This window comes from Vulpes lagopus, chromosome 1 (genome assembly GCF_018345385.1).
Source record: "Vulpes lagopus strain Blue_001 chromosome 1, ASM1834538v1, whole genome shotgun sequence".
Classification (NCBI taxonomy): domain Eukaryota; kingdom Metazoa; phylum Chordata; class Mammalia; order Carnivora; family Canidae; genus Vulpes; species Vulpes lagopus.
In genome coordinates, this window is record NC_054824.1 from 132313502 (window position 1) to 132338446 (window position 24945).

A 24945-nucleotide genomic window follows, 5' to 3' on the forward strand; every position below is an offset into this window, starting at 1 on the left:
GGCTCTCTCAGTGAGGAGGGGGTTGGAGATGAAAGTGGAAGGGTAGGAGCCCCCCGGCAATGGAGTTGAGTTTTGGGGGTTTCGTATTCTGGCCATGAGCGTCTGGTGAAGTTGGCGTAGGGCCTGCCCAAGAGGACTCATTCAAAAAGTTAAGGAGCAAATGTCAGGGGAGTTAGGAGTTCTTCTGGAATGAGCAGAAGTGTTGTTCATGGATCATCATTACTTTAAGACCAGGCATAAGTGTGGGGTGTGTGACAGGGGGAGTCGGTGGAGAGGGAAGGGTAAACGTGCTGGTGGAGGGCACGCCTGGCTGGCTCATTCCACGGAGCACGCGACGCTTGATCTCGGGGCTGTGGGTTCCAGTCCCATGTAGAGATTACTTAAAAATAAAACCTTTGAAAAAATAATAAAGGTGCCAGTGAAGGGGCTAAGCATGGGACAAGGGTTTCTTTCTCCTTGAAACCAGAAGAAAGGGAGAGAGATGTTAGAGAGCCGCCGTAGACAGCCGCAGATGTTAAGAGCGACTGGGTATTAATCAGCGCAGGCACCTGTGCGAGGTGTGCGGAAGCGCGAAGGGTTCTCCTCCTGGGGAGGAGACCGCTGAATTCTCCTCGGAAACGGAGGGGGTCGCCCTCGGGCAGCGGGGAGAGCGGCGGGAGGGCGGCGGGAGGGCGGCGGGAGGAGTCCGGGTGCCCCGCGAGGCGGAGGCCGGCAGGCGGCATCCCTCCCTCCCGCGTCCGTCGGTGGCGAGGGGGTCTCGCTCTTCGCCGCCCCTCCGCAGCTCAGCGACCTCTTTGGAAGCGGTCGGCGGCCCCACAAGGCCCAGCTGGGGCTTTTCGGGGCCCTACGTGGTCGGTAGGCTGAGGTGATGCCGAGGGCCAGCTAGCACCCGGCAGGTGGCCCCGGTGTGGCGCCCGCGCTGGGGTCCGGGCGCAGGCCTTGCGGTCCCCCGGACATCTGCCCTAGCGCCCCCTGGGGTTGTCTGCGAGGAGCTGCCTGGGTTGCCCGGCTCGCCCTGCTCCTTCCAAGCTTCCTTCTCCCCACGGGAAACCTCCCGGTAACCCTTGCCGGGGCTCCGGTGGCTGCCAGCACCGCGCTTGCTGCCGGGCCGGCTCCCTCGCCTGCAGGCGCGCAGCTGGGGTTTTGGGGACCCGCAGCCGGGGCGGGCGCCGCAGCCTTCATCTGCAAGGGGTTAGGCCCGCTCCCAGACGGGGAAGCCAGGATGGCCGTTCTCTCCAGTTCCCGGAGCTCGGCGGGGCCGCTCGGCGGGGCGCCCCAGGCCGAGGGGTGCACGTGCAGCAGGCGGCCCACGCGGCGCCCGCGCTGCGGGACTCAGCCGCCCGGGGACCCCGCCCCGCCCGCCCCCCGAGGGCCGGCTGCGGAGGCCGCGCCAGCCGTGCGCCCTCTCCCTCTCCAGGCGGCGGGTCCCGCGGGTCCGGGCCGCGGGGACTGGCGCTGGGGGACGGAGGAGGGGAGGAGCCGGGGAAGGAGGGGACACGGGGGCCGGTCGGCCCCGCCCCCGCCCCGCCCCCCGCGGCCGGAGCCCGGGCTGCAGCGGGGCGCGCCGGAGCCTGCGAGCCCGCGAGCCAGCGAGCGGCGGCCGCGGCCTCCCCTGCTCGCGGCGGGACCCGGCGTCCCGGCCCGCGGCCCCGCCGACCCCGGCGCCGCGCCCCAGGGGCAGGGATGCATCATGGCCACGCTGGCTTGCCGGGTGCAGTTCTTGGACGACACCGACCCCTTCAACAGCACCAACTTCCCCGAGCCCAGCCGGCCTCCGCTGTTCACGTTCCGCGAGGACCTCGCTCTGGGCACCCAGCTGGCCGGGCTCCACCGGCTGCTGCGGGCGCCGCACAAGGTACGGCCCACGGCCGGGGCCGGGCTCCGCACGCAGCCGGGGCTGCGGCCCCGAGGGCAGACCCCGCCGCCTCCCCGTTAGGCAGGGGGGCCCGGGGCACCCGCCGGCCGGCGCGGGATCCCCCGGCTGTGAGAGGGGGCGGCCCAGAGCCGGGGCGGGCGGGGCCGAGCAGGTGCCGCGCCGGCCCGGGCGGGATGGAGAAGGTCCGCGGGCGCCGCGCCGTTAGCTCGGGGGTGGGCGGGCTGCGGCCCGGACGGCCCTGCGGGTGGTCGGCGCTGGCCCCTGGGCCCGCGCTGAGCCGGCGCGGGAAGGACCCGGCGCCCGAGGACTCGGGCCCAAACCTCCCGGGCCTCTGGGGCCGCTGCGGGCGGCCGCGCGCCCCTCGCGACAAAGCGCGCCCCCCGGGCACCTCCTCCTCCTCCCCCGCGGGCAGCGCCGGGGACGCCGCGGCGCACGGAGGCAGCGCTCCGAGTAGTCCCTTCCCCGGGAGGAGCAGGTGGCTTGGGAGCCCCGGGGGGGCCGGGAGCGGGAGGAGGGGCGCGGGCGCGGGCGCGGGCGCGGAGGGGCGGCGCGCGCACAAAGCCCGAGCCTCGCGGCCCGCGGTGAGGGTCCCCGGGGAGAATGGCTTCTCAGTCCCCCGATAGAGGCTTTTCTTCTTCTTTTCTTCCTCTTCTTTCTTAACCCTTTGCAGGAGGACAGGCATCTTGCAAAGTGTGTGTTGCAAAGAGCCGGCCGTTGAAAGCTAACCATCTAGTTACCCAGGAGAGCCCTTCCTCCTACTTAAACAGATTGCCCCTTGAAGAATTACTTCCCAGCACCTTTTCTTTTCTTTCTTTTTCCTTTTTTTCCTCTTTTCTTTCTTTCTTTCTTTCTTTCTTTCTTTCTTTCTTTCTTTCTTTCTTTCTTTCTTTCTTTCTTTTCCTTAGGGTTCATATCAAAGCTTGGAGATGATTTATTCTTTCAAGATCAACGTTGATAAATATTTGGAAGAGATAACCCTTGATACCAAAAAGACCAAAATTGATTTTTGAAAATTCTTTAGATTTCTGTAGGATGTTCACCTGCCTTGGAAGAGAGGGAGGTTGTATGTGGAAGCTGGTGAACTTTGGCAGTGCTCTTGTTCTCCCTCCATTAGTAGTGTATCAGTGCTTTCCCTCCCTACTTAATTAGTAGTAACCTGTTTTCAGGAATGAGGAATGGGAGCAGTTGGTGCAGAATGGCTAACAGTCACTGTCTGGGGGAGTCTCTCTGGCCATAAAAGCAGGTTGGATTGGGAGATGGAGGGATAGAAGGGATAGATGTATTGTGAATTCAGTTTATCGGAGTCACTTTTGTAAATTATTTGGGTCTTCTTAATCAGTAGATTGAGTTAAAAGTTTTTGAAGGGCTTCTTTGGCATCATGATATTTTATTCATTATGATCTCTGATTACAGTAATCTTTTGCTGAAACCACAGAAGGCTCATAACTGTGGCCCTATGACCTTGAAGTGGTTTTCTTGGATTTCAAACCATATATATATATATATATATATATATATATATATATATATAGGTTGACCTTTCAAGCTGGAAACTAGAGTATGTTTTTATGTTTCCCTGGAATAGCCCCGTAGTCTTCATCCAGTGTTCCTGGTCTGGTAGGAGGAAATCCTGATGCTCTAGTGTTGGCTTCCTGTACCACCACCCCCTCCCACCCCTAGAAGCCACAGCACTGAAGTTGCACTGGCTCACAGAGCTTTCCGAGGGGTCCCCTATAGAATAAACAGAACCAGAAGGTATCCCATAGAACCCCTTGACTCCTTGTCTTGGCAGCCGGCCAGACTGAGTCTCAGCGTCTTTTGTCCAAAGACCTCTGCAGTATATCCAGATATTTGGCATTGTTTTTCACATCTAGAGCTGAGTGACTGGTGGATTCTATTAGGGTTCTGTAAAGCAGAATTCAGTGCATTTGTGTACCTATGTGCACATTCATGTTTTAAAATGCTTGGTGGTTTCCTGCAGGGAATCTTAAAATTGGATGATCCTCCTGTGATAGAAAGACCTAAAGAGTTTTGATCACTTGGCATATAGGCATACACTCTGTATCACACCATGAGGGATGTGAGTGCACGGTCTCATGGAATACTACCTACCTCTGTGTATGTACCATCCCTATTGTGCAGATGAGGAAACTGAGGCAGAAAACGACAAAGTAACCTAGTTTCTCTGCTAGGAGTAGAGAGCTGAGATTCAAGCCAGGCCTGTGTGTCTTGAGCCCCCAGTGCTGCTCTGCTCCCTGGACCAGCTGGGCGGCTGTGGGCAGAAGCAGCACCTCCTGGGGGTTCTCTTCTATTAACCTGGGGGCGCTTACCAAATTACCTTTGTGTGCCAGGTATTTTTTGACCTGGGGCAGTTGGATGTTAAGAGCATGAGTAAGAGCCTTGAGGCAGAATTCCTAGTCTGGTAGGGTTCCTTGAGAGGTGAGAACAAATAGTTACCACCCCACTGTGAATTAGCTGATGGTGAGGGAGTGGGCCAGCTGTCACTCCAGGTCCCTGCTGTGAGTCAGGCTTCCCACACCACAGGGAACAGCTTCTTACAGGTCCCTTTGAGCCTGGCCTTGGCCAGATGGGAAGCTCCTTGGGGGAGGGCAATCTGTGTGATGGACAGGATGGAGAGGCGTGACTGTGGAACATGCAGACACACTGGGCGTACCCAGCCATCCTGCACATGCGACTCCCTGGGAGAGTAAACTTTTGTTGCTCGAAGTAGATCGCATGTACAGAAAAGTGTGCAAGGCATAAGTGAGCAGCTGGAGGCATGGTCACCAAGTGAACACACCTGTGCAACCGGCATCTAGAAGGCCCTACGGAGGGTTCTCATTGCGCAGCCCCGCTGCTAGGTTTCTCCTGTTCTGGGAACCTACCTATGAGTTGGATAATCTCTCAGGCCCTTACCAGCCAAAACTGGGGTCTGTGCATCTTTTCTTCACTTAATGATATATTCATTTTAGATCATGTCTGCTGACTCCTTTAGAAGTTAGTTGTTCATTTAACTAGTATCGTCTTGGACAAAAATGGTATATTTTGCTTATTATGCTTTATCTTTGTTTATTTTCTTCTCAAACTGCTGGTAGGTCCAGGGAAGATAATTAATGATGAGTTTTGATAACAAAAAGGTCAAAACAGATGCTGTATTCTCACTGGGGAGATATTCATTTTGGTGGTTATACGTTCTATCTGGCCTAGGTAAGGCCTTTTGTTTTCAAATGTTGTATGAATAGGTGTTTCTTCCTGATTTAGTGTTTTAAAGAATTATAATTATAGGACTTCTAATTTAGAAAAAACAATACAGTAGAATTAGTAAGTCGGAGGCCTTTGGGGATTTAAATGTGTTCGGATTGATTGATACAAAAGGCTAAGGACTCTTGTTGCCTTCTGACAGACAAAAGTGGGATTGTAGAATATTTTTACCAAGAAAAAGTGATGACTAGCTTACCTGTTAAAATGGCAGCGAAGACAGTAATTTAGGGACGCCTGGGTGGCTCAGCGGTTGAGCGTCTGCCTTTGGCCCAGGGCGTGATCCCGGGGTCCTGGCATCAAGTCCCACATCGGGCTCCTGCGGGGACCCTGCTTCTCCCTCTGCTTATGTCTCTGCCTCTATCTCTCTGTGTCTCTCATGAATAAATAAATAAAAATTTAAAGAGGCAGTAGTTTAGTTCAGGAGATACCTTGGTGCCTTCTGTGGACTAGACAGACTGGAGCGATAACAGTGACCATGTTCAAGGCACTTGCCTGAGACAAGGCCCATCCTCAGTATGCACCATCTCACCACGCCCACGGATCAGGTCCTGGTACTGTTGCATTTCATAGCCTAAGAGACCCAGGGCAGGTGAAATTCACCTGGTCACGTGAATGCAAAATTCCAGAGTTGGCATTTGACACCACGTCTGAGCTCTTAATGACTCCACTTTTGTGTCTTGGATGTCTTCCTTCCAGGCAGCTTGTCCATTTGCCAGAGTTCCATCTCTTGACTTACTGTGTTCATCCTTTTCTCATCACTTTTGTCTTTGTGGTTGCCAGACTGCCTCAGCTATTGTACCTGCAAAACAACAGATTGCAGTGAGGATCAGAGCCTTGGTCCTTCAAGTGTGGGCTGGGCATTTCCTAGACTTCCATTAGAAAGGACTGTCAGCCTTCCCACACCTGCTGAATCAGAATGTGTGTTTTTCCAGCATGCTTTGGTGATTCCTGTGTACACTACAGTCTAAGCAGCACGGATTAGAGGTCATTTAGATCAGGCTCTCAGCATGTGGGGCTCTCACTGTCTCCTCTGTTGCAGAACAATTCCTTGAGGGAGAAGACGTGGCTGTTCAGTTCTTCCGTGTTTTCCTTGAAGCTCAGGAGTGCTAAGATGGAGTGTGCACTAAGTTGATTGATCGGTGTTAGTTATAGAACACAAATCCACTGGTATTATTGCTGTAATGAATTTCCACCTTAATCCTCTTAAGGGACACATCTGTTTGCTGCATTACATTAAGATTTTTAAAAGATGAGATCACTGGTAAAGTTGGCAAGTGTGTTGTGTCACAGAGCATCTTAGGACAAAACCGTTTAAGAATGTTGTATGAACTGCTAAGAGCATCTCTGTGCAAGCTGAGTCGAATCTGACTCTACCGTAATTAGCTCAGTTGGTTGGAGCCGGGCTATTGAGATCAGGATCATGGGATTGAACTCTTTATGGGTCAGTTGGCTTTGCTTCATGCATGGCCACAGACAGCATCGGTAACCCAGCCAGACGTCCCGCAGGTGTTCTCATGGCTCCCCGCAAGGATCTGCGTTGGAAGGGATGGCAGGAGTCCTGGGGGCAAGGGGGACCACAGGACGGAGTGTGCTGGGCGCTAGGCGGTAGGCCTCCACGCATAACTTCATTCATCCTCATATCAACTCTAGCAGGTGGACAGCAGTCTCCCCAGGTAACAGGCGGGGGAAACCGAGGCACAGGGCCGCAAAGCAGGTTATCTAAGGCCACCCTGCTTTTAAGTGAAGGAGCCGAGATTTAAGGTCAAGTCTTTTTTTACTCCAAAGCCTGTAGCCAACTGTGTCCCATTATTAGAAAGCCAGCAGAGCACATGCTCCAGGGGCCCGGGAGGCGCAGGTGGGGGAGGGGGCGGACCGCGTTGCCTTCACACGCGGCTGCCTGTCACAGGCACTGACTTACCCGGTTGTGCTCTGCTAAGTACTGCCAGCCTTGAAGCCCTGCGAGGCGGTGCCTTTTGTCCTCCGAGTCCAACCTGCGTCCCTCTGGAAAACAACAGGACGGCCCCCGCCCTACCCCCTCCGGACTCTGAAATGTTAGGTCTTAATGGTGGCAGATTTAAAACTGATTAACACGCTGGGGACGTGAGCACCCCTCCCCCAGCCTTCCTTCTCCTCCAGGGTTTATTTCTCCGTGAAGAGGAAACTTTGAACCCCTGCGAACTTGTCCTCCTCTGCCAGCCGCCCCTCCTGGCAACTGGCACCCTGGCCTCCAGGTGATGCTCCTCCACCGCGGCCGGCCCAGGGAAGTCCCCAGTTGAAGCTGGCTTGCCATTCGGGGACACTACCCGAATCTTGGGTTTGTCAGCATCTGCTCCTTTACAGAGGCGAGCAGACTGCTTTTTTTTTTTCTTTTTTCTTTTGCCTTTTAGCAATTTCATTGGGAAGTGTTTCTGGATCTTGTTTCTGAACCAAGTTAAGAAAGAATGGGGGGAAAATTAAGTTGCAATGAATGCTAAAACCTCACCACAGGGGTGCAATCAGCAAAAATCCAGATTGTGGGCGATTATAGTTTCTCCAAAAATTAAATTGTGAAGAAGAAAAAAAAAAGATGGTAGGGAACCTTAGATTAAAAGAGATTTAAGAGATACATCAACAGCCATTTGCAATGTGTGGCTCTAATTGGATACTCGAAGAAACACATGGCAAATAACTATTTGAAATCATTGGGGAAACTTGAATAATGACTATTTGATATTAAAATTTATTAAATTGGGGCAGCCCAGGTGGCTCAGCGGTTTAGCACTGCCTTTGGCCCAGGGTGTGATCCTGGAGATCTGGGATCGAGTCCCACATCGGGCTCCTTGCATGGAGCCTGCTTCTCCCTCTGTCTGTGTCTCTGCCTCTCTCTCTCTCTCTGTGTCTCTCATGAATAAATAAATAAAATCTTTAAAAAATTATTAAATTTAAATTAAGAAAAATAAATTTATTTGACATTAAAAATTATTAAAGTGTGATAATATTATGGTTATATTTAAAGGCAAGTTTGTCTTTTTCAGAGGTACATACAGAACTATTTACAGATGAAATTATAGGATGTCTGGAATTTGTTTCAAAATAATCCTGGATAAGTGGAAAGTAGGTGGGTGTGACTATACAGAGGAACAAGATAGACCATGAGCTAAAGCTGGATTATGGGCGAATGAGGGGGTCATTATACTGTTTTCTATACTTTTGCATATGTTGAACTTTTTGTTTTTGGAACTTTTTAAATAAAAGAGCAAAAAATATTACGAGTTCCAACATTCCCTTTGGGATCCGAGTCCTTTTATAAAGTGCACTGGTGTCCTCAGTGTGTTTGCTATGGCTTAGATGGCCAGTTGTCAGCAAATTTGTTGTTGTGCTTCCACTTTTATTTTTCTTCTCACCCTCATGGTTGTGTTCTTCTTAGGATCTTTGAAAAACAAGCATAGGACATCTGTTTTTTTATGTTCAGGATGTCTTTCTAGGCTTAGTTCTTATGATGAAGACAGCAGTCATCAGCTACACAAAGTCTGAGTTTGGTAAAGGAAGTGTTAACGTAGAGATATTATATGTGTAGCTTCGGTAAATGCCCCTAAATTTTTATCACTAAGCTGAGATGTTGCTAAGGCTGTAATTAATGATACCATATAAAGGTATCAGTTTCCCAGTGGCTGTTGGAGCCCATGACTTGCTCTCATGGCCACACCCAGGGTCTTACCTGATTCCCAGTGAGCCAGCTCCACCTCCACCTGGAGTATGCCTCAAGAGAGCATCCAGAATGCAGTGCCTGGCAGTGATGTCCTGTATATGAAAATGTAAGTTGATTGTATATGTTGGCACTCTTACAGGCAGCTTTAGATTTCTATGGAAAGATTAAGCCATTTATGGATTAGTTTTGGTGGGGGAGGGGAAGATGGATCATTAAAAAACATTATCATGCGTGAGCAGAATTATATATCCGGAAGTTGATCTATTTTTAGAGCCACATAGTAACAAATGGAATTACCTTGTATCTATTTACAACTTGGGAACATACTTCCTCTTCACCATTTAGGATTTGTAACCAGAAATTAAAATTTTGAACTCTAAGGGGAAATGTTTAGAACTTAATATTAGGAGGGGCACTTAGGGTGGCTCAGTGGCTGAGCATCTGCCTTTGGCTCAGGTTGTGATCCTGAGGTCCTGGGATCAAGGCCCACATCAGAATCTTCACAGGGAACCTGCTTCTCCCTCTGCCTGTGTCTCTGCCTCTCTCTCTGTGTCTCTCATGAATAAATAAATAAAATCCTAAAAAATAAAAAAAAAGAACTTAATATCAGGGAAAAAAGTCTCAAAATTGTTAACACATTGGAAAAAGGGAAAATGGTAAACAACTTGCAATTCTGCTTAGAACAATGCTCCTAGATTTGGCAAAAGGGATGCAGAAAAATGGATTTGTTGACCACCTCATCAAACATTTCCACATTGCTGGAAAGAGGACCCAGAAGAAGTCTTTGTTGTTATTGATTGGGGCTACTCTGCTTCTTCATCCTGGTACTATGGCCGTGAATGAGATGCCAGGGTCTTCACCAAAGCACACAGGACACACCGAAGATTATTTTGAAGTTCTCAGAAAAGAAGATAGAACTAATGCATCTTTTGCCTGATATTCTGATCAGATCCCAAGAGCAGCTTGGGGCTTGTGGCAGACGAGTTGAGTGGCCAGACACCAACGGGTTTAGAGCAGGTGTAAGACAGGGAGTGGATCCTGGGAGGGGAGACCGAGGAGCAGAGTCCTTCTGGCTATGGTGGAGTCACCCGCGGTACCGCAGCCAGTCCCTTTGCCTCTTAATACTGGCCAGAGTTGTGACTTAAGGGAGTTCATACCACTTACATTTTATACCACTATAGTACTGGTTTTGTTTTCTCTGTGATTTGAGCTCACCTTCCCCAGCTCTCCCCTCACAATAATTATTCATCCAGAGTCAAAGGTAAGTCCCTCACAAGTCATGGACACACGTGTGTGGCTGTGGTGGGGTTGAGACAACAGGCTGAAACAATGCTTCCTTTCCCTCTCCCATTGTAATGTAAGTAAGTGAAATTTAATATTGTTAAGTGTGCTACGCCCTGAAAACCTAGCTTTCAGCCCTTGGGAACAACTGTGAGGGACGTCTGTCCGGTTCTCTGATTTCACCCCGCAGGCTGTGAGCAGCTCAAGGGCCGGGGTGTTGGTCTCCCTGGGAAAGCAGCCTCCTGAACACAGAGGTGGACAATGTCCCTGTGACAATGTGAGTCACAGGGAATGTGAGGGCTTGGAGCACAGTTTTCAGTGGCACCGCCCTGGCCCACGCGTGTCCACAGCCTCCGAGTGGGCTTCCTGGGCTGCCTGCCACGTTGTCTAGTGGTGTGTTCTTGTGCTAACACCCCCCCTGCCTCGCTAACTGTGGCTCACAGCAAGCCTTGGTGTCTACTAGGGTGGAGGTTCTCTCCTTGCCTTGGATCATGGCCATTAGGGGAAGGAATGGTGAAAGAGGGTCCCTTTAATAGCCTTTAATGTGAAGGAATACCTCCAAAACAGGCCTGTGTGACTCATTGAAGAGGAAAGAGAGAGGGACGCCTGGGTGGCTCAAGCGGTTAAGCATCTGCCTTCCTCTCAGGTCCTGATCTCAGGGCCCGGGGATCAGCTCTGCCTTGGGCTCTGTGCTCCGTGGGGAGTCTGCTTGCCCCTGCCCCCGCTCATGCTCTCTCTCTTTCAAATAAATAAAATCTTTTTAAAAAATGGAGAGAGAGAGAAAAGAAAAAGTCAGGAAACGTCACTCTTCTGCTCCAAACCTCCCTGTGTGCCGTGTCCTTCAGGGTCAACTCCAAAGCCCTTGAGTGGCTGGTCCACTGCTCCATGAAGGCAGAGTTGGTTGGTTTATGGTTTTATGGTTTACCCTAGAGCCTAGATCAGTGCCTGGCACAAAGTACATGTCTAGTAAATGGTTGTTGAATGGGCAAATTACCATAGCATTCAGGGCTGGAGAGAAGGAAGAGTGGTCTCATTCAAACTCTTCCCATGCGAAATCCCTTCTGTAAAGCCTCCGGCCAGCATGTTCTAGTATGAGGGTGAGTAGTTGCCTCTCCCTTCATGTGCAGCCTTTCCCGTTTTTGAGCTCTCTTGGTAGAATTTCTTCTTTTTTTAAAAAATTAATTAATTTATTTATTCATTACAGACAGAGAGAAAGAGATAGAGAGATGCAGGCAGAGGGAGAAGCAGGCTCCGTACAGGGAGCCCGACGTGGGACTTAATCCCGGGTCCCCAGGGTTATACCCTGGGCTGAAGGTGGTGCTAAACCGCTGGGCCACCGGGGCTGCCCGGTAGAATTTATTCTTTACTTGCCCCTGATTTTCACTTGCAGAAGTGGGTTTTCAAAGCTTCACAGATGGGATGGAGTCAGGTCTAGACAGTTTTTTTGGTTGACTGTGCCTAAGAGGGTGGAAATAGGATGGATAAGCCAGAAGGGTCATGACTGCAGGGTTTGGTAAGTGGAGTGAGCTCTGACCTGCAGATAGTAGTACCTAGAAGGGATTGCTGGAAGTATCAAACCTGTCACTTTTCCCTGTGGCAGCAGTAGCAAAAAGCTGCCTTTTTCTCATGTTAACACTGAGTAATATGGTCTATTTTTCTTAGTTAAGTCAATATTATCTACATTGGTCTGTGTATGGTTGGTACCCTAAATCATCTTCACACTTGCCCTTCCACTTGGCTGTGAACTTAAACTGTGTGTGTGGAATTCCGAGTGACATTGCCCGGGAGAGGATACCAGTAGCAAAGCTACATCCAAGGAGAGGAAGGCCAAGAGGCAAGGAATCTACCCATGGAAAACTAACAGAGCATCTGTTTCCATCCCAGAATGAGCATGTGTATAAATTTGGAAACTACAGAAAAGCACACTGAAGAAATATAAACCACTCTTGTCACTCCCCAAAGGGAACCAATCATTCTTAACACTTTGTGTCTTACCAGTATTTTAATATCTATGTATCTTAAAATATAATATTGTGGTTACGTTCCCAAGCCATTAAATACTCTTGGAACATATCATCTTTAGTGACAGCATGCTGATCCAGTCTGTGCATGTACTATGGGCCATGTAAGCATCGCTCCCTTGCTCTGTGAAGTAAAGGGCTCTATCCCTTCCATATTTATTTGTCCTGTGCTTGGTGCTTAATAAGTAGTCATTAAACAAATGCAGGAATGAATGAGCCATTGGATGTTTAGGTAGTTGCCAATATAAAAATACAGATAATGCTGTAATATACGTGCTTGCAGAAGGAAAATCTTTGTGCTTATGACTGATTATTTCCTTAAGATGAATTCCTAGGGGTTTCATCACTAAGAAGGGTAAAGAATTTATCTTGGATGGTTGCAGTTTCCTCCATTTTAAGGCGATGATTGGAAAGGTTCTTAGGGGCACCTGGGTGACTCAGTGGTTGAGCGTCTGCCTTTGGCTCAGGTCGCGATCCTTGGGTCGTGGGATCGAGTCCTGCATCGGGCTCCCCGCAGGGAGCCTACTTCTCCCTCTGCCTATGTCTCTGCCTCTCTCTCTGTGTCTCTCATGAATGGATAAAATCTTTAAAAAATAAAAATTAAATTAGGAAACGTGGTCTCTGAATCAGTGCAGGGCTGATGAAAAACTAGGCCAAGTTGTGACACCCAGCTCCAGTGCCACCTTGTCCTTCCTCCCACATGAAGCTAATATCACAACTGAGAATAACATTTGAATTCTGGGAGTACCACCTGGTGGTATTAAGAGAAGACTGTTAAGTCCTTAGTAAATTACGTGTATGTATCCCATTGCCTCTCCCTATTTTGAGGGACAAATTTGTATTAAGAGAAGACTGTTAAATACTTAGTAAATTACGTGTATGTATCCCATTGCCTCTCCCTATTTTGAGGGACAAATTCATGACTATACTTTAAAAGTCAATGCCAAACTTACAACTGTTACATTGTATGCATACAAGGAACAGAATTGTGTTAGACAGGGATCCATCTCAGTAGTTGCTACTGCTTTGAGAAAACTGAGGCACTAAATATGCTGCAGGTGCTGTAGTCAATGACTCTACCTCTTTCTTTCTTTCTTTCTTTCTTTTTTTTTTAAAGATTTTATTTATTCATAGAGACAGAGAGAGAGAGGGGGGCAGAGACACAGGCAGAGGGAGAAGCAGGCTCCATACAGGAAGCCTGACATGGGACCCGATCCTGGGTCTCCAGGATCATACCCCAGGCTGCAGGCAGCGCTAAACCACTGCACCACCGGGGCTGCCCGACTCTACCTCTTTCTAGAGACTTAGCAACACATACAAATCATAAAAATGATTATTCTTGATCCAGTGACCACACTTACAAAAATTACTTGAAGATATAAAAAAATATAAAAGTGCTATATGTATAAAGATATTCGAGGATTATGTTAATAATGAAAAGCTAAAGAAACCCCATGTCTCATGATATGGAAGATATTAAATATATTATGTTTTATTATGGATAGAATATTGCATAGCTATTAAAATAGCTCCTATCCTAGTGCAGGCTATAACAAAATACTATAGACTGTGGGATTTATAGAGCAGATATTTATTTTCTCAACAGTTCTGGAGGCTGGAAATCTAAGATCAAGGTGCCAGCAGATTTGGTTTTTGGTAAGGGCCTCCTTTCTGGCTTGTAGATAGATGGCCACCTTCTTGCTATGTTTGCACATGACAGAGAGAGGGCTCTGGTCTTTCTTTTCTTTCTTTCTTTCTTTCTTTCTTTCTTTCTTTCTTTCTCTCTCTCTCTCTCTCTCTCTCTTTCTTTCTTTCTTTCCTCCCACCCTCCCTTCTTTCCTTCCTTCCTTCCCTCACTCCCTCCTTCCCTTCCTTCTTTCGTGGTTCGTGGTTTGTACTTCCTCTTCTTATAAGGGTACTAATCCCATCATGGGGCCCCACCCTTGTCTAAACCTAATTACCTCCCAAAGGCTCTACCTCCTAATACCATCACACTGGGATTTAGGGCTTCAAAATAATACATTTTGGGGAGACACATCCAGTCCATAGCAACCCACACGAATTGTCAAATTGTACATATGGAAATGTAGATAAGAAAAGTCAAGAACATGGGATCCCTGGGTGGCTCAGTGGTTTAGCACCCCTGGCGCCTGCCTTTGGCCCGTGATCCTGGAGTCCCGGGATTGAGTCCCACGTCCGGCTCCCAGCATGGAGCCTACTTCTCCCTCCTCCTGTGTCTCTGCCTCTCTCTCTCTATGTCTATCCTAAAAACATAAATAAATAAATAAATAAATAAATAAATAAATAAATAAATAAATAAATAAAATCTTTAAAAAAAAATGTCAAGAACAGAGCGAGTAGCTTCCTTCTCCCAGACCTGCTGCTCACATCCGTCTTCTGCATCTTATTCGTTACAAACGCCCTGAGAACTGTGAGTCAGACTTGATTCCTCTGCACACATCCAGTCCCCTCCTCTCCATTCCTGAGTGTTCCTGGCTCTCATTTGGACTCCTGGCTCTGCAAACAGCTCTCTCATCCGTCCCCTCACCTCCCTTTCCCTGCCTCCTCCTTCTGCACTCTGGTGGCTCCCCAGTATTTACTGGGTGAAGTCTCAGCTCTTCATGGGGTCACTCAGATTTCTCTGTGACCTGGCCTCTTGTCTGCTGCTCCCACATGGTCCCCAACTGTCCTTCCCTCCTTCCCCCTCCCAAGCCCTGTGCTAAGATGCCGGAAGTTCTCCTCATTGGCTGCCCTGGATGGTTGCTCAGGTTCTTGCTTCTACCTGGACTGCCTCTTCAGTCCTCCAGCCTGGGCTGAGACTGCTTTTCAGGGTCCCCTCTGTGGGCTTTCCTAGCCCACCCAGACCCACTCGGGCTGTGCTCCCTGCGCCCCCTCACTCATGACACTCTGGGTCTTATTTCATTCTGTGTTCCTATCTGCCCACCAGGGGTAACCATTCTGGAGCAGGTAGTGCATTTTAACTTACCTTCCAGTTCAGAGTTCCTAGGACAGTGTCTGATACATAATCAGCCCTAATAAATAGTTTTTGAATATTTGCAAGAATATTAAGTGGAAAAGTATAGTATCTGTTTATATCATGATGATTGTAACCATAGAGTAGATTCTTAACTTTCAAGATCTTCATCAGATCCCTGGTCTAGGAACATGATTTGCGTGTGACAGTTTCTCCCTCAAACTGCAGCTGAGTGAGGTAGAACCAGTTCTTCAGTGCATCAAAACCTTGTTTTCTGGCCTTTTCCGCACTGAGCCTGTGCTAGGATCTCAGATAGGAAGCCTGGGGTCGCCAAAAGACGGCCCACCGTCCTGTCAGGGTCATCTCCTATTGGGTTTGAAGGATGTGCATGAGCCCTGGAGCTCTGCCACATAGGTAGTAAAGTCTCGTTCAGAGGACCAGATTTGAGGCCTGTTGTCCAAGGTGGAGAAGTTTCACCTCGGGGCCAGATGTCCCTGTTTGCCTGGTTCCTGGCCTTCCACACAGCCTCACTTACTGTTCGTGCCCATGCTGAGCCATAGGGAGGGCAAGGAGAGCTGTGAGCTTATGTGAGAGGCAGGGTCCCTGAAACTGGGGAGGCCACTGCCAGTGTGATTATGGGAAGTCCCAAGAGGAAGGTGGGTCTGCCTGCAGACCAGCTGCCCTTCTTTCCACACAGGAAGAATCAGCCCTTTGCCAACCTTCGAGCTTTTGGATAGGTTTTATTTCAGGTGATGACACTCAACTGACAGGGATATATTACCTCTTGGCCATATCAGATCATAATTTAAGGCTGCAGGAGTGCTTAGGCTGGCTTCTCATCACAGCTTCCAGAAATCACCAACCCCCTGGCTTCTGCAGGACCTAGCAATATCCAAGAGTGGCTGGTGTCTGAGTGGCCAGTGCTTGGATGTGGGTGAGGTTATTTAGTCTTCCTAGGGGTCTTCCATTCAAGTTCAATGGCATTGTGTATCTGGGGGCAGGAAAGAAGAGCTTTGGCCTCCCTGTCCAGAACAATAGTCAAGGATATAAGTGGTTTTTTGTTCCCAGAACTGGGTGCATTTTTGTGGATAGTGATTCATCACCGAATATGCCAGTAATAGAACCACGGCATGTCTGTGCAGTTTACAAGGCACTGGGACATAGGTTTGCCTGGCTGATCCTCACACAACCCTGAAAGGGGGTGAAATGGGACATTTGGGCTCCAAGATGAGAAAAACTAAAATCAGGTTGGCTTCACAACTGATGCTCAGTAACAGCCCCTTGAAGGATGGCAGGGCTAGAACTTTGGCTCATGTCTTCTGTTCTCTGGATCCCAACTCTCTGTCCAATGAGGATCCAACCTTAGTCTGTCGGAGATAAGCATGGGGAATGTAAGTTGGCACCCAGAGAAATTTGTGGAGCAAACACGATCAGGAGAAAATTTTAGCTGAGTTCATAGACATTATACGTAACCCATTTGTGATTATCTCTATGCGAGCTGTAGGGCAGAGCTTGGTTAAATGTGAAACTTTCTTCTCAAGGCCACTGATCCCAGGCCGTGAAAATCATCTCCTTTATGGTTATGATTGGTTGGGGCAATCAGTCATAGACATAACAAAGAGTGAAGTAACCATTGACAAGGCAGCATATGACTCATGTCTACGTGTGACATAGGCAGCCAGGGCTATGGAGAAGTCGGAAGTGGGAAAAATCTACGTGGGCTCACATTCCAGAAAGCCTCCTGGCAAGAGTGGGAAGGGTTGAGTAGGTGAATGGAAAGGTGAGAAGTGGATGGGACCTGGGGTGGGGGGTCAAGTCCGGGTGGCTCCAGGCAAGTGAGAACGGTCCACCACGTGGGGGACCCACAGTGGTGAGCTGCGGGGCTGGGCTGACACCCGGCTGTTGTCAGGGAGCCCAGAACCATTTCTGAAGCTACTTCCATTCTGTGTAATGGAAACATAAGGAAAAACGAAGGAAAGAGGAGAGAAAAATGAAAATATGGGAAGAGGAATGAATATAAAGAAAAGGGGAGAGAAGAAAGGAGAGGGATGGACAGGCCGTCCTTAAAAAGCCCCCGATGAAGAATGTGTGGGAGGAGGAGGCTAGTCGGAGACCACCACACCACGGGCCTGGCCTGGGCCTGGAGGACAGGGCTCCCACCGTCCGTGACCCTCGGGCACTGCTATTCCCAGTGTGTGCAGGTGTTAGCCAACGAGGGCTAAGCTGTGACCCTTTTCAGGGACTCTCTCCCTCCCTCCTCTCTTTCACAAACATTTATGGGGTATCTGCTCAGTGTCAGACTCTGAGGGCCAGCACAGTAACCGACGTAAAGGACACCGAGGGTCAGCAAAATCTTGGTGGGTGACAGCTCTGGCCCAGCCCATGCACTCCATATTCCCTCTCCTAAAACCTTGGACCTGTTGTAGTGTCTTCCCTCACAGGGCCGTGGGGACAAAAACAAAAAACTGTGAGGTCCCCTGGGGGGACCTGTTTCCTGCCCCGCACCCCCCCCACCAATGCCTGCAGAGCCAAACAGCCCCTGGCCCGCCTTGAACCTCCAGCCTCGGCTTCCCTGTGGGATCGTTCCTTTAGCCACAAGGTGGGCAGAAGCTTCTGTCATCCAGAAAACCCTCCTCCCGGGCCCACAGAGCCCGAGTCGGCCTTCCCCGCCAGGCCTCTTAGAGCTGCTCCCCGCTGCGCTGCCTCACCTCAGTTTCCCTCCTGCCCCTTCTCGCTCCCGTCCCCACGGCCCCGCCGCTGCAGCCAAACTGCCCTTGCTAAGGTTGCTCGGCCTTAACGCAGGGGCTGGTTTTCTGTCTCTGTCTTATTTGAGGTCCTGGCAGCGCTCGCCGGTCCTCATCATCCCCTCTGAGGGACGCTGCGGCTCCGCGGCCGACAGTGGCAGACCCACCTTCCCTCCCTTCCTTCTCAGTCCTCGGTGGCCTCCTGCCCTTTGAGTGTTGGCCTTCCTCGGGCCTTTGTCTCGACCAGGCCTCCTCCTCGCAGTTGACCTCGTTTTCTGGCTGGCTGCCAGGGCGCCCCCATGGGCCTCCTCGGCCTTCTGTGTCGCCTGGTGCTCTCTCCGGCCCTGGGGCCGACTGTCCCACCGCCCCCGGACAGCTCCTCTCGCATGACCCGCAGATGCCCAACTCGCGCCGTGTCCAGATGGCAGCTGGTTGGCCTCCCCCAGACCCGCGCTGCCTCTGTGAGGAACACACCCCTGGCCAGCTGCCCAAGCCAGCAGCTTCTCCCTGGCTCTGACCCCCTTCCCTCCGCCCTCACGTTCTGGGGATTCCGTTGGCTCTTGGCACTTCTTGCCCTGTTCCATAGAGAGGCCCTGGCGTACAGAAAGCGTCCGGCAAATGATGAAATGAAGGAAAAGCAAGCAGGATAATGTATGAGAAAGTGTCTGTCACATGGCAGTTGCTCAGAAAGTGTGCCTTGCCTTTATTAGTTATCCATGGCTGTGGACAAATCCCTCTGAAGCATAGTTGCCTAAAATATTCACATTATCTCTCGTGGTCTCCTTGGGCCAGGAATTTGGGAGCATCTTGCCAGGTGGTTCTGGCTCCAGATCTGCCATGGGCGTGCAGCCTGATCATGACTTCTTCGGTTGCAAGGCTGTCCTCTGGGCTGGGCAGATGCGGGTTGCTGGGGGCTCCTTGGGCATCTCTCGTTATCTCTCTGGTCTCATTATCTCTCTGATTTTTCCATGGGTCTCTCATATGGTGGCTTCTGGGTGGCTGGACTTCTTCCTTGGCATCTCAGGGCTCCTGACGGAGGCCAGGAGGGTGCTGTCTCTTCTCTTCTGTCCCTCTTACTGGTACTCCACGCGTTCGAACAGGTCGGCAAGGCTGGCCAACGTTCAAGACACCATTGCTACCTGGTGAGAAGTGTCAAAGGTCTGTGAACTTCTTAATCAGACATTTATATAAGATTCACTCTCATTTTTGGTGTATGATCCTAGGGATTTTGACACATGCAGAGATTCTTGTGACTACTGCAGGTTATAGGAGAGCTCCAGCAACGTGAAGAACTCCCTAGGGCTAGCCCTTTGTAGTCAGATTATTCCCCTCATCTCCCTAATCCCTGGTAACCACAGACCTGTTCTCTCTCCCTATAGTTTTGTTTTTTTTCTGGAATGCCATATAAAGAATCATTTAGTATGTAATCTTCAGAGACTGGCCTCTTCACTCTTCTTAATGCCCTTGAGACCCATCTACGTTGTGTGCATCAGCAGCTCCTTCCTTTCTGATGCTGAGTGGAATTCTGTTGTGTGGATGTACCAATTTGGTCATTCATTCACCCTTTGAAGGGCATTTGTGTTATTTCCGGTGTTTGGTGATTACAAATAAGGCTCCTATAAACGTTTGATCTGGAGTCTAATCTCTTAGCCACTGTGTCCTACCGCTGTTTCTGCTGTAAATGTGCAGAGATTTTGTGTGGACATACGTTTTCATTTTTCTAGGATAAATACCTAGAAATGGGATTGCTTTTTGGCAGAGAATTACCTGGCACTCTCCTTGGCAGGCCTGTCAGGGGGTTTGAACTTATTAGGCAAATTACCCTTTGTCAGAAGAATTTGTTATTCGAGTCTTTGAACTTCAGAGTATAAGAACCTTTTCAAACACTGCCCAGAGAAAGGATCATTCATTTAAAAATCACTTTTCGTAGGTATCTGGCAATTCTTTATTCTTAAGCCTTCAGAGGCCCTGCTGGGGATGAACATGAGATGAAGCCCTGGGGTCCCCCTGCAGCCTATCATCCTGAGCTGTGACGTCACCCAGTACTCACTCTGTACCCTCATTCCAAGACTTTACAAAGGGACAGCACCCGTGACAGAGCTGTGTGGTGACCATTTTCAAAGCTGCAGGGCACAGATCATCAGAAATTCCATCAGTTGGCAAAATACCATAAATCGATGAACTAGCAGGCCACATTGGAGGATCTCAGAGTATGAAAAATGCACTTTTATCATCACAGAGATGAAGAGCAGTGGTGGGGGGTAGGTGGCTGGATGGCTGTGGTTTTCTTCCTCTGGCAAGTCAGAAAAGAGACCCATCTGAAGTGAAGAAGGAGGTGGTGGGAACAATGGGAAGACGCTGAATCCTTAAGAAGTTCAGAGGCTAGAATGTTAAAGATCTGTAGTTTGTTTTATTTTATTTTTTAAGATTTATTTATTTGTTTGAGAGAGGGAGAGAGCATGTGCAGGTATGAGTCAGGGGAGGGGCAGAGGGAGAGAATCTCAAGCAGACTTCCCACTGAGTGTGGAGCCTGATGTAGGGCTCCATCTCATGACCCATGACATCATGACTTGAACTGAAATCAAGAGTTGGATGCTTAATGGACTGAGCCACCCAGGTGCCCCAAGACCTGGTTTTTGAATGAGTTTTACCTTCTCTTTGCTAATGGAGAGCTCACGGTCCAGAAGGTTGCCAAGGCCTCAAGGTGACCCTCAGTGGAGGACCTTTTCATCAGGACTTCTTGTGCATTCCTTTTGTATTTGACTGAATGAAGCTCCCAGCCTGGGGAGCTGCCTGGAACATATAAGCAGGCATTGTGCATCGAGCCTTTTAGGTCTCTTTCTATCCTGTGGGGTTATTAGGAATACTTAGTTTCCTTAGGATATTAGTCCATAAATCAGGTGAAGGGTCTAAATAGGGGGAGTTTGGTGTGATTCTCCAAGTATCTTTAAAAACTGAGGACGTCAGTGCTTCTCTAGGAACCCACAAGGAAGTGAAATGTGAAATTGTGCCTGATGCTCACAGAAGCCTTTCACTCACTCTACATCCATGTGAGTTTGTGCTCTTTGTCAGGTTCCCTGCAGTGCACGTGGAAGTCAAGTAGAATAAAGCATGGGTCTTGTTGCCGAGAATTCCTCGGCCATGATGGTGACAGGCTGGCCTGATATCCTCACCATGGGTATCACTTCATTTCTATGAAAAATGCATTCAGAGTTCCAGACACTGAGTCACAGTGAACTTTTGAATGCCACCCGTGGGTAGGCTGGGGACTCTGCTTGTGTAGGAAGTCGTGCTTGGCCTATCTTCAGTTTCATTAGGTCCTGTGGGTTTCTGTTATCATGTTTAGGACAATGTCCCTTGGTCACCTCCCTGAAAAGTCAGTCTCTTCCTCTCTCTTGGTTTCCTGGTCTCTGCCCATGTCTTTGGCCACTCAGGAGCTCTGTATTCCAGATTCTGTCTCCTGTGACCAGAGTCTACTCCCTCTGCTACATCCACCCGACTCCAAGCCACTTGGTTCTCTCATTCATCCACGGTACAGAAACTTCTGCCAGTTCCTTTTTGGATGAAAACGGGGGGCTCCTCTGAGGGGATGTGTGCACCCCGTGATTTTGAATTTTGCTTCTAACATTAGTGTTTGTGAACAGCGCTTTGGTTAAGGCCTGGCCTGATGGCAGCAGGGAGGGAGGACTTTAATGAAAGCCCAGAACCTGTCTATGCTGACATGTGTGCCTCATTAGCCCCTGCTGTGTGCCTGGCCCGCACAGAGGCCCTTCTGATCTGCGATGTCCCTGTGAACTCCCCACTGCTTCTGTCATCACCTCGACTTTGGGAAACATGGTTTGGTTTCCTGATTTGGTGTCCCCCCCCAACATCCCCCGCCATCTCCTCCTCGGTGGGCTGTCCCCCAGCGCTGTGACCTGCCAGGCTCCCAAGTGGCAGCACTCTGCCTGTTGTGCCTGCCCCCTCCGGGCTGCTGGTGAGGCAGCCATGAGAAAGACAAGGGCTAATCCCAGGCTGAGGAGCGGGAAGGGAGGGGAGGGGCCCCACCCACCAAGAGTTCTTTGTGTCTCAGGACTCCGGTGTCTCTAAGCCTCTTTTCTTCCCCCCACAGCCTTGGAGAGCCATTGCTTTCATTTCACAAAAGTTCCCTGGCCTGCCTGGTCCCTGAAGCAGAGCATGCAAGCACCATTAAATTAGTGTGTGCAATTCTGCAAAGTCTAAAGGGTTTTTTTTTTTTTTTTTTTTTTTTTTTTTTTTTTTTTTTTTAGTCTAAAGGGTTTAAATTTCATTATTCTGGGCAGTGTTGGTCTGGTGACTAGTGCTTGCCAAAGCGGGAGGACTCTGAGGGGGCAAAGAGAGGTTTTGCCCGCGGCACTCCCGGGACCAGGCCCTGCTTCTCCCTTCTTGCATGGGAGAGAGTTGGCACTCCTCATGAAGGCTCTGCTGTCAACCAGCAAACATGGCATTGCTCTGATTCTATGGCACGGGTAGCTGGGGCTGAAAACCCATCTAATGGGGGAGAAGGGCAGCTCTTTGGGTTTATGGCGCTGTCTGCATATTCCATAGTGGGTTTTGGCCATATTAATCAGTCCTCATTGATCGAAGGGCCTTGGGTTCTCATTAGTGTTTCCAGTCAGTTTCTAAAAGGCTCAGAGTAATCAGTGGATTGAAGACTGACCTGATAAGGCAAACTGTACTGCCGCACCCCAACACCCAGTCATTCCGCAGCACGGCTCCCCGGGGGGTGTTTGTTGGTGAGGCTACTGTTAATCCTTCTGGAATCAATAGCTGGCAGCGTGCTGAGAAGCAGCATGATGTCCTCAGAGCACATGGCTCATGACTGTGGGTAATTAGCTGCGTTGGTCACGTTTTTACTGAGTACCTGCTATGTGCCAGGCCCTGTTTTAAGCACTGTGGGAGCAGCAGCAAACACAACAGGCAAGAATCCTGACCTTCTTGGGGTGTATATTCTAGGGGCAGAGATGCCAAGAGACAGAGAGAGAGAGAGAGAGAGAGAGAGAGAGAGAGAGAGGGAGACTAAATAAAACAAAATAGTGAGTGTGACATCATGTGCTCGGTGATCTGTGCGGGTCTCGTGGACACAGCTTCTTCATCTGCAGAATGAGAAAACTGGACCAGACCCCGGTGGTCCTTGCTGCCAGCTCGTCTCTAGATTCCTGGATCAGTTCTTTGCATTGTTCCCGAGGAGAACCGGCACCTTTTCTTACCTGTAAACATGCTTCACGGGGACACAGAATTGTGTCCAACTGTGTGGTTCCCTGTCATCATTCTTACTGGGCGCCCCGGGGGTGTGCACCTCCAGGAACCCCGGGGGCAATGGCGGGACTCCCTAATCTAAGTGGCCAGGGCCTGTCCTGCGCCAGGTGTGTGTGTGTGTGGGTGTCGGTGTGGGTGTGGGTGTGTGTGCAAGCGTGCTGAGCCCGGTGCTCCGGAGTGTGGCGAGGGAGGACAGTCAGGTGCACTCAGCATCGGGCGCTCCCCCCAGCCATGGGTGTGTGCAGGGAGGATGGGGAGCCCCTGGTGTCTGCAGGCCGCCACTCAGTCTCCCCAGCTTCTGGCTCAGGGGGCTGAGGAGGGACCTCTGTCTTCCCCATCCTGGCGGGGCTCTTGGGACAGGGCCTGCCACTAACCATTCACACTATCACACTTCCAGGATCTGCACAACTGTAGCTTGCCCTCGGCTCAAGTCGGATGTTGAACACCATCCACCGGACCAGTGCGGGTGATGTGAGGGTGAGGGGGAACAGACAGGCCTTTGGGGGGCTGGCGGCCCTCTCCCAGGGGTGACACTCGGGGCATCTGCCGGCCCCTGGGGTGCCGAGAGCATAGTGGCGGGTATGCAGGGATTGCAGCCTCCCACCCACAGAGGAGGGAGGGAGCTTTCGGTGTCTGTGAGCCACGAGGAAGGCTGCAGAGCTGCAGGTGACGCTGTGTGTGTTCTCGGATGTGCCCCGGGTTGGACTCTCGGGGAGACTGCGAAGCCTTGCTGTCCCTGTGGCCCCGGTGGCAGAGCCTCCTGCCTCTCAGACACTGCCTCTGCCAGGTGCTTGCTGTGCGGGAGCCTGGGTGCTCCGTAGGTCAGGCCTCCGACTCTTAATTTCAGCTCGGGTCATGATAGCAGAGTTGTGAGATGGAGCCCCATGCCGAGCTCTGCTGGGGGGGCCTGGGGCCTGAGGCCTGCTTGGGATTCTCTCTCTCCCTCTACTTCTGCTCCCTCCCTCCCAACAAATAACAAGAACAAAAAAGCAAAAGAATGTGGATTTACCAACTTTCTGGATGTGACTTTGTGTGATTGGTAAACAGGACCCAGTAGAAGTGTGGCTTCTCCCACCTCTTTCTTGCTGAGGTAGGGGGTGCCAGGCCATTGAGGTGGGGACTTCTTGTAAGAGGATGGCAGACATGAGGGTGGAGGGAAGATTGTGAGCAGATGCCAGGGTCTGAGGACAGGTGAGGAGGGAGGGTGGGGTGCATGCTCCACCCTTGCAGGTGAAAGAGCAGTGGGTGGCTGGAAGATGGCCTACCTTCCACCCCAGGCCTGGGGCCAGGGGAATGGGCCAGGGTACACATTGCAGTAAATTGTGCTTGTTTTCTTCACTGCAGCATCTGAGGTTGGTCCTCACTTACAGCTGTGTGGGGCATGGGTGAAGGCGAAGCCAGAGCCGAGGCCCCAGGAGGGAGCTGGGGCTGTCCTGGAACCCGTGGGCCTGAGAGGAAGAGCAGGTTTCCTGGGGGGAGTGGGTAGGTTTGGTGTGGGGCACACTGAGTTAGAGCTGCGGGGCCCGATAGGCCGCTCCCTTCAGTTATTGGTCATCACCAACACCTGGAGGCCTGCGTGCCTTCAGGGACTTGGCAGGGTCCCCTTTGTCCAGGCTGATCTGTCATTATGTCTCCTGTCTTTGCTTCATCAACCTGGCTGTCTTAGTTTCCTCACATTCCTAGCTGCTTCTAGCTTGCCTGCCTTTGTTTCTGCCTTGTCTCCATCCTCCCGCCCCCCTGCCCCTCTTCCTGGTTGGGTCATCCTCCTCTTCTGGCGTTAACTCACTCATCCATTCTGCTGGCACTTACTGCTGCCTGTAAAA

The 24945-nt window shown here is 50.6% G+C and overlaps 1 protein-coding gene across 10 annotated transcripts in view; it reads left to right on the plus strand.

Moving 5' to 3' along the window:
• Positions 1 to 1562: 1562 nt before the first annotated feature.
• Positions 1563 to 24945, plus strand: part of FHOD3 (formin homology 2 domain containing 3) — a 462694-nt gene continuing 439311 nt past the window's right edge. For 6 of the 10 annotated variants that reach the window (XM_041743118.1, XM_041743137.1, XM_041743156.1 and 3 more), the window contains exon 1: positions 1563 to 1855. In XM_041743118.1, the coding sequence (XP_041599052.1) occupies positions 1691 to 1855 (165 nt within the window). In that variant the 5' untranslated portion in view covers positions 1563 to 1690. The remainder of the gene's footprint in view (positions 1856 to 24945) is intronic. The other 4 variants (XM_041743174.1, XM_041743184.1, XM_041743230.1 and 1 more) reach the window with 1 other exon arrangement.